General features: G+C 45.0%; 1 protein-coding gene across 1 annotated transcript in view; it reads right to left on the bottom strand.

The window, feature by feature from the left end:
* Nucleotides 1–1880: 1880 nt before the first annotated feature.
* The window catches only part of LOC123955150 (spidroin-1-like), a 30517-nt gene continuing 23063 nt past the window's right edge, over nucleotides 1881–9334 (bottom strand). The window contains exon 3 of the mRNA XM_046026872.1: nucleotides 1881–1944. Within this exon, the coding sequence (XP_045882828.1) occupies nucleotides 1886–1944 (59 nt within the window). The 3' untranslated portion in view covers nucleotides 1881–1885. The remainder of the gene's footprint in view (nucleotides 1945–9334) is intronic.

Raw genomic sequence — 9334 nt, 5'->3', positions numbered from 1 at the left:
ATATGGAGACAGTCTGAAGAGAACAGAGCGGAGAGTTACGAGGAGATCAGTATAACTGATACTGTAGAGTTGAGGAAAACAGAGCAGCAGAGATGGGGTGGGGATCAGGTTAGCAAAGAGGGGCTGAGAGCAGATCGAAAGCCAGAGAGAAGATGCTCTTGTTGATATGGAAGAGCACAGGAGAATCCATAAATTTTATACAAAAGGAGTGACAGAGCAGACAAAATAAAAGCTCGCTGCACTACGGTGTTCAGTTTTCCTAAGTGATTTTTCTTTCAGAACAAGCAACAAGGAAATCAGTCAAAGTGCCAAATGGAAGGTGAATGTCTAATCCAAAAAGGTGGCCATTAATTTAATGGAAAGATTCCCTAATAGCAAACATTAATCTAGTTGTTAGAAAGGGGCTGTGGGGTAGCTTGAGTCCACACAGCTTTCTTCCTGCGGTTTTTATATACAATAAACTTTTGGCATTTGACAAAGGTGTTTTCACTAAAAAAAAAAGAAATTAATCAAGCCAAGCAGACAAAATATGTTTCTTCGTACAAACCATAAAGCACCAGTAGAAACTTGCCCATTTTGATGTAATGGTATCTTTTTCTCTATCTCATTTGAAAAAAATCTGCCCAGTAATGCTATTTGTTTCCAGCAAATATTTCCAAACCTTCTCAAGGTAAAAGTTAAGAGGTCCATTAACCAATCCGTCATCCACTCTTTGGTTTTTACAGAATCACGAAATGAATCACCAAACGATTGTTGCTTTTTCTTGATGTTAAGGATGCAAACTGGTAAACTACACTGTCAGATTCTTACAGGCCTGTAAGAGCCCACCCACAAGTCCGAATTTGAGAAATCTTCTCTTCCTTTTCAGAGTCTGAACTAGAGTAGGTAATAGAAACTGTAAACAAATGGGAAGAAAGCTTGGCTTGAGTAATCACATCTTTGGGCTGTCAGACCAAAAAGCATGGACTTAGATTAAGAAGACTTGACTGAGTCCTGGCTCTGCAGGCAAGCTGAGAGATATTGGGCAAGTCAGATTTCCTAACCCTCAGGGTCCTCTCCTATAACATAAGGTTACAGCCCTCTCCTACTTCAAAAACTCCTTCCTTAGGAGAACTACATAAAATAAAGCCTGAGCATGCTCTGTAATTCTTCAAGAACTGCAAATATGTGATGGTTTCAGTAGGAACTTAGAGTGCCTATCCACCATGTTCCTTTCTTCGGGAAGAGTCCCCATCACACCCTCCCGCAGGTGGACCCAGGAAGCCAAATTTGAAATAATCCTGATGATAATAATTTAAAAAATAAGAGCTACAGTTTGGGATAATGAAAAAGCTCTAAGGATGGATAGTGGTCATGGTCATAAAACAGTGTGAATATACTTAATGCCACTGAATTGTACCCTTAAAAATGGTTAAAATGGTCAATTTTATGTTATACATATTTTTCCATAATACAAAACTTAAACGAAACTAAGAGCAAAAAAAAAAAAAAAACCAACAATAACTAAGGGCCAACACATATTGAAGACTTCTTATATTCCTTGACAAGGGATACTTTATTTCATCTTCCCAATAACCTCATGCAGGGCTGCCACTGTTACACTCATAAACAGACGGGCAAACAGAGACACGGGAAGCTGAGAAAAGGACACCCAAGCCTGCATGGCTAGTATGTGGTAGGGGTTGATTTGAATCTAGGCAGCTGTCAGAGACTTTCCTGTATCCTCTCCACCAATCAGACGAAAGCACAAGTACGAAGTCAGGGGAGCCTCACTATTCAGATTCGTGCTCAATAATTTAATATAAGAGATACAAAAATTTTGATCAGAAGACGGTTGGCTCTAGATTCTTCTGACAGATACCTGGGTCTCTGGCTCCATGGCAAGTCAAAGCCTTGTGTGAGGCAAAGCTATCAGGAAACCAGGAGTAGGTAGGGAAAGGCAATCTAAAGAAAAGAGACAAGAGAGGGAAAATGAGTTGTTCTGGATAACCTTCCAATTCCTACGTGTGCCTTGCATTTTGTATCTATATGCTTATCAATAAAACCTGTTTGACTTAGGCTGCTCCAATGAGCTATACAATTTGCAACAAAATGAGTTCTAATTATTCTAATAAAGTATTGCAAGAGTGAAGAGAAGCTGTGTAGGCAAAAATATCTAGAGCATTGCTGCATTGCTTTTATAATAATTAAACATTGGAAAGAACTGAGCCACCCAATAGCTAGGAAATAATAAACCACACAATGGCCATTCAATAGAATATTATGTAATCATGAAAATGCACAAACAGAAAAACTGTATATAAGTGGAATGATTACAATAGGAAAAAACAAACAAACAAACAAACAAAAACCATAGCCACCCGGGTGGCTCAGTTAAGCATCTGCCTTCAGCTAAGTCATGATCCCAGGGTTTGGGGATCGAGCCCCACATCAGCTCCATGCTCAGTGGGGAGCCTGCTTCTCCCTCTCCTCCTTGCTGTGCTCTCTGTTGCTATCTCTCTCTCTCTCTCTCTCAGATAAATAAATAAAATCTTTTTTAAAAATTGGAAAAATATATTGAAAGCTGTGATGGTAGGGAAGAAGTATGTTGTGCGTGTGTGTCTAAGTGTGTGTGTGTGTGTTCTATATTGTTAAAAAATGGTGTTAAAAATTTCTCCTTTTCAGCCAGCTTCATTTCAGTATTCTTGAAATTAAATTTAATCCACAATGAGATCTCACTCCCATAAATGTTGGGATATTTAATTTTCATAATCATTGGGGTTTCCTCCCTCTCTGTGCAATCAGGCACTCAGAAAGCCAGGGAATGTGCTAGTTAGTTAGAGTGGTCACTAGTTGACACTGCTCACTCACCCATAAACACATTATACACCTACGTACCCATCCCCATACACATCATAAGAGGATAAATCCAAATGTTTGTTCTCTTTGGAATTTTCCTGGCAAATCTGAGTTTAGGCAAAAGCAAAGACCTCCCTGGACCTAAACAAATCTTAAGAGGCAGCCATTTCTCCTCATTTTAGCCAATGTTGTTCTTGTATTTGTCTATGCCCTGCATAACTGGACACCAGAATTCATTTTTCTTACTCCATGAAATTTAAATCACTGCTAGATCTTCTTATCTGATCTAACTTTACCTGTAATAGAAGTACCTCTTTTGGGCTCCTGTGCTTTTAGGAAAAAAGCATCCCCAAAGAGTGGTAATTGAAAGATGTTCAGAAGTTGGAAAGTAGGAAGAGCGTAATATAAACACAATGAAGAAATGCCTGTTACTCTCGTATGATTTCTCTGAGACCAGTGCTAGGGATCCTTCCAGCTTTCAAGGATATGTATGAAAGGAAGACCGTAATTCAAGGTACTGCCATCTTTGCTCACAAGAGTGAAAGAAGTGCTACTCAGGGATGACTCTAGAACTCTTAATCATTACTTACTGAAGAGTAACTGGTCATTTTGAAAGCATCAGCCTTCAAGAGACTTCTGTCTGGGCATCATGGGTCAGCAGACATTTGCTAAGGTACACACCAAGCGATGGTGACTGAAGGCAGGTTTTTCCAACCGCTGCAGACAAGCACAGCCATGCAAATGAAGACACTCATCAAGGTCACTTTTTCTTCAGATGCCCCAGTTTCAGGATCACAGAATTTACCAATTTTAGCGCCTGACAACACCCAGCGTTCCACTTTCCTTCCTCATCAAAGGGCATGTAAGAACCCACCAGACCAGGCTTAACAAGTGCTTATCTGGGGAAATGATTACAGTCGTGACCCTCTGCTCCAAATCCTGCACTTAGAACATGTATTATAACCCAGTTCTTAAATCGGACTGGATTCTGCTATGGCTTAACTTACCAGGCCTACCTTCTAAGCCACCCTAGAAAACCTGTGCGACCCCCTGGATTAAAATTCATTCGACATGTGGCAGTGCCCAAAAAGGAGAGTGCCGTAGGAGAGAAGTGGAGGGCACAAGGCAGGAGACTACACAAAATCAGTAACACAGTTTCAGAAATTGAAGCGGTTTGGGGGAAGAGGGAAGAGAAAGAAACAAAATGTCCCAATAATTTAGTGGCAGGGCTAGAAGAGAGCATTTACAGCTATTCCAGTACTCTCCAACCAAAAGCTTTTCCTGGATGCACTGTCGTTCCTAATACTGACAAAGCTCTCAGGCGACAGCTCTGGCTTGTACACATGGTCACGATGCCTCTCACACAGCATGAGGAGAGCATACCAGAATGCTCAAGAGGCATCTGGACAGTGCACAGCAAAAGGAAAGGCTGATACCCCCACCCCCGCAAAATTCCATTAAAATACAATGTTGGTCTATTACTAAGTCACACTGCATTTTTCTGCTTTATTAAGTCAGAGGTGCTGGAGGGCATCTAGCAGAATCAGTCCACGGCAGGGTAGGGGGTGTGTGCAGAGGGGAATCATGCAGCTGAGGGATGTCCCTTCAGTGAGCAGAGGGAGGGATGGGCTGGAGACCTCCCGTCCCTTCCAGATAAACACATGTCCATCTGTATTCGGGCTGTGGTTGCTAGGTCTCTGCCAGTCGTATTCTACAGTGAAATAGTATCTCCTGACACCACACAGACCACAGGTCTGCCAGTTTCCTCCCGCCCGGGAATTGCTGTCTCGACATGACCAGGATGAAATTCTCTGAGCAACAGCATGCCAAGCCCTTCCACAGCCAAATAACCCACCCGCTGCCATTTTCATTTGCCTCATCTTCCCACATCTTTAGGAAGAGAAGGAAGCCACTGTGGCCTGTCAGATTCCAGGGAGGTACCACATGGAGGCTGGAAAACCTTCCAGACTGTTCCACAGAGTCAGAGGCGCCCATCTGTTTGGTGCTCTGTTTGTGGTGCTGGGAGCGGGGGGATGGCAGTGGTTCTCCTGCGCTCCACACGGAGCATCGCGGGTGCTCCACTGGTCCAAAGACAACAGCCTTCCTCTTGCAGCCGTGCTGGCTCCTGTCTCATTCCGTTTCTCCTTCTCACCATCTTTCTACATGCTCTTATCATCTCTCAAGGCCTTGCACTTCCTCACTGCCCCAGTCACCCTTGCTTCCTAAAGCGGGTCTATCACTTCTTACATGAGAATATTTGGGGCCAGCTTTGTGGGCGTGTGCACTTATGCAATGGGGACCTGTGCTCAGAAGGTTCCCATGCTTGGTTTAAAGCCCGGCTGTTGGGGTGCCTGGGTGGCTCAGTGGGTAAAGCCTCTGCCTTCAGCTCAGGTCATGATCCCGGAGTCCTGGATCGAGCTCTCCTCGGTGGGGAGCCTGCTTCCCTTCCTCTCTCTCTGCCTGCCTCTCTGCCTGCTTGTGATCTCTCTGTCAAATAAATAAAATCTTAAAACTCTGCTGTCCCCATTTTGAAATTCTTTTAAGATTTTATTTATTTGAGAGAGAGAGAAGAGACAGCAAGCGCAGGTGGGGAGGGGCAGAGAGAGAGGGAGACAGAATCTGAAGCAGACTCCACACTGAGCTCGGAGCCTGATGCGGGGCTCGATCCAATGACTACAAGATCGTGACCTGAGTCGAAATCAGCAGTTGGCCGCTTAACCCGCTGAGCCGCCCAGGTGCCCTGACTGAAATTCTTAATCATTTTTGGAACCAGGGGGACCACTGTTTCATTTTGCATCACACCCTGCATATTATGGAGCCCCTCCTGACAATATTGCGAATAGCTTCCTGCCAAAACTTCCCATTCATCTGGACATTCTTTTTAATATGACCTGATTTGGGGTCTTTTAACCCTGGCTGTTCCTCTCTGACTTTAGTTCCCGGAACTCCCTGCAGACACGACATATGATGGAGTGAGTGTGGATCACAGGGCTACCTCAAACACTGCATTCCAGAGGCTCCTGAGATTGTGCGTCTATTTTCAGTGCTAGAAAGCAATTACTAGACGACAAACATTATGGCAAGCACGCTGCATGTATTACTGACCTCACCACAACCCTCCCAGGCTTTCTAGTTTTTGTTTTTTAAAGATTTTCTATTTATATATTAGAGAGAGAGAGAGAGAGAGAGAATGTGCACAAGCGCACAAACAGTGGGCAGGCAGAGGGAGAAGCAGGTTCCCCGCTGAGCAAGGAGACCGACGTGGGACTCGATCCCAGGAACCTGGGCTCATGACCTGAGCCGCAGGCAGATGCTTAACTGACTGAGCCGCCCATGCACCCTAGCACAGCCCTCCTAGTGAAGAAACAAATTTATTCCTGGTTTTCAGATAAGAAAGCTGTGGTTTGGGGCACCTGGGTGGTTCAGTGGGTTAAAGCCTCTGCCTTCCGCTCAGGTCATGATCCCAGGGTTCTGGGATTGAGCTCCACATTGGGCTCTCTGCTCAGCAGGGAGCCTGCTCCGCCCCACCCCCCCCCCCCCCCGCCCCTGCCTGCCTCTCTGCCTACTTGTGATCTCTCTCTATCAAATAAATAAATAAAATCTTTAAAAAACAAAACAAAACAAAACTGTGGCTTGGACAGGTTACACAACTTGCTTCAGATCATAGTCATGGGTGGCAGAGAAGTCCAAACCAAGCCTGATTGATGGACTGACCCTTCCATGTTATGCTCCACTGTGGTTTCTCCCAAGTTGTTAGAGCGATAGAGGCACAGACTATCTGGGAGGGAGGGTGCTATCCACATGGAGCTGTCACCAATTCTGATCTCTACCAACTCATTTTCCTCTAGGGTGATCCCGCTGGGACAGTCTCTCTGGGGGCTGACTGGGTCACTCCCACATGGCCACTTCCTATTCCAGGTTCTCACTCTCCGTTAGGCTCTTTTCTGAGGTGCCCTCCCAAGCCTAGGCTCTATATCGGTTTCTAACTGCTGCTGTAACGAATTACCACAAATTCAGTGGCTTAAAACAGCAAATTTATTATCTTACAGTTTTGGAGGTCAGAAGGCTGGAAAGGGCCTCGCAGAGCTCAAATGAAGGTGTCAGCAGAGGCCCCATCCTTCTGGAGGCTCTGGGGAGAGTCCTTCATTTGCCTTTCCCAACTTGTGGAGGCTGCCTGCAGTCCTCGGTGTGTGACCGTGGCACTCCAACCTGTGCTTCTGCGTCACGTCTGTGTCTCAGACTCCGACCCTTCTGCTTCCCTCTTGTAAGAACCCTGTGATGGCATGGACTACCTGGAAAATCAACAACAGTCTCCCCATTTTAAGGTCAGCAGATTAGAAACCCTAATCCCATTTGCAACTAGGATTTCCTCGTGGCACGTAACGTAATACATTCACTGGTTCCAGGAATTAGGAGATGGACGTTTTTGTCCGTGTCTACACACCACATACACTCACACACATGCGCACCCCTAGCTCCTCATGGAACATGGATTCCAGGGCCTTCCCCTTCCTATAGATTGCTCCCCTTCCTATGGATGCTTTCTGGTTCTTCTGTGTTCAGTCAATAAACATTTATAAACCACCTATTATGTGCTAGGCATTCTGTTAAAGGCAGGGGTACCAAGAAAAAAGAGACAGTCCCTGTCCTGAAGGACCTCACGTTTTAGAGACGCTGACAGGAAAAATCACAAAAGACAAGAAAATATGGCAAATCCTGGGACGAGAGGGAGCACAGGGGAGGAAGGGGCACTTGGGACTTGGGGCTTGGGACAATGCAAAGATATATCTTACTGCACCTATTCGTGTCCCAGACCCACAAGATCAAGACAGTAGAATTCACCATGGAAATTAAGGATCTGTGATCTGGTCTCTGGCGTCCCTGAGTATCAGTGCACAGGGCCACCAGGCAGAGCCGGGCTGCTCACAGAAGGAGAAGCAGAGGAGCACACAACTCTCCCTCTGCGCTTCTGAAGGCCTCACTTTAGCTCGGGCCAGTGGCAGCCAGGACTTACTCATTCCCGAGGTGAGGACTGTTGCCAAGTGGAACAAGCTTTTATGGTGTTCACGAGGGACGGGCTCATCCCAGGTGGCTGGTCCTCCCATCTCCCCAGTCTGAACCTGACCTAGAAGAAGTTCTTATTCTGAAAGTTGAGAAGGGAAGGAATTGTTCAGTTAAATACACCAAGACGCACTTTAGTTCCTGAGTCTGAAATGGGGAGTCTAAGGGAAGTACCAGGACTTGCAAGCTTTCAATGAATGTGTTTGTTTTAGGTATCTATCATAGCCCAGTTTCCAGGATGTGCCTGATGACTGACCTTTGTTCCTACTCTTTTCATAAGAAACCCAGAAGCTATCATCAGAGTCCTGCCCACAGACACTTCCCAAGAACAAGCGAGGGCCTTATTTCCAGCTCAGCACTGAACTCTACTGTCTCCTTTCAGAAACACAAGTGCATGTATTTCTATATATTTTTTTCATTTTCCAGTTTAACCTTCCTAGCTATGACAAACCACGTTCTCTTGTTTAAAACACACACACACACACACACACACACACACACACACATTTCCTTTCCAAACCAAGAAGCTACTTCAATGAGACCGAATTCGTGTTACGTCAGTCAGGTGACTCTGAGATCCCTGGTGTTTGTATAGGGCTTTATAGCTGCCCAAAGCTATTCTCAGCCATTGAGTTTTGCTCCCCATAACCACCTTGTGAAACAGTGTCCTCCATGGGAATCCATTAAGCCCTAAGAAACTTTCAAAGTCAGAGTCCCCTCCGAGAATGCTAAATGAGGACTTTCCATTTTTTCACTAAGTTGAATAAAATAAATTCCGCCCTTCATCTTCAAAGGACTAAACCAGAGATCAGTTTTGTTCTCTGCTTATAGTCCCATATCTACTCTGTGGCCATAAGTCTCAACCTGAATACCTCCAGTGACATAGTCATCACCTCCTAAGACAATCTCCATCTTTGGTTGTTTCTGACTGATGGGCAGACAGAGAAGGTTAGAGATGCTCCGAGTGTGTCTACAAGAGGGCCACGAGAAAGGACACCTTCATGAGGTTTGGTGTGAGCCCACTGCAGTTTTTTTGTATTGGAAACGGCCAATCAACCCAATCAGATCCTTTCTCTTAGACAATATGAATGACAGGGAGACATAGAAAAGGTAGGCCACAGAATCTAATGTCTTCCCCTTCCAAATAATGCGTGAGGCCTTCTGTTTATCCGAATCCTTGCAGTACTTGAACTTGGAGTTACTGTGGCTAAAGAGGACATTGTCCCACATCAGTGTAATACAACTCCACTAATGAAGGGCATTTGGATGCTTCTCCCCCTTGAAATTTTCAAAAGTCAAATATAAAAGTCTAACTATCATGCTCATTGTAAAGGTAAGGACATGGAGTCTCTCAGGAAGATTAAGCAATGGAGAAGTTCCCTGGTTAGGAAGTGGGACATCTAGCCTCTGTAACCCTGGCTACAGATTTTAGTTA

The sequence above is a fragment of the Meles meles genome, chromosome 1 (genome assembly GCF_922984935.1).
Source record: "Meles meles chromosome 1, mMelMel3.1 paternal haplotype, whole genome shotgun sequence".
NCBI classification, from domain to species: domain Eukaryota; kingdom Metazoa; phylum Chordata; class Mammalia; order Carnivora; family Mustelidae; genus Meles; species Meles meles.
Note: the sequence above shows the minus strand (reverse complement) of the source record. Positions and strands in the feature narration are given on the sequence as shown.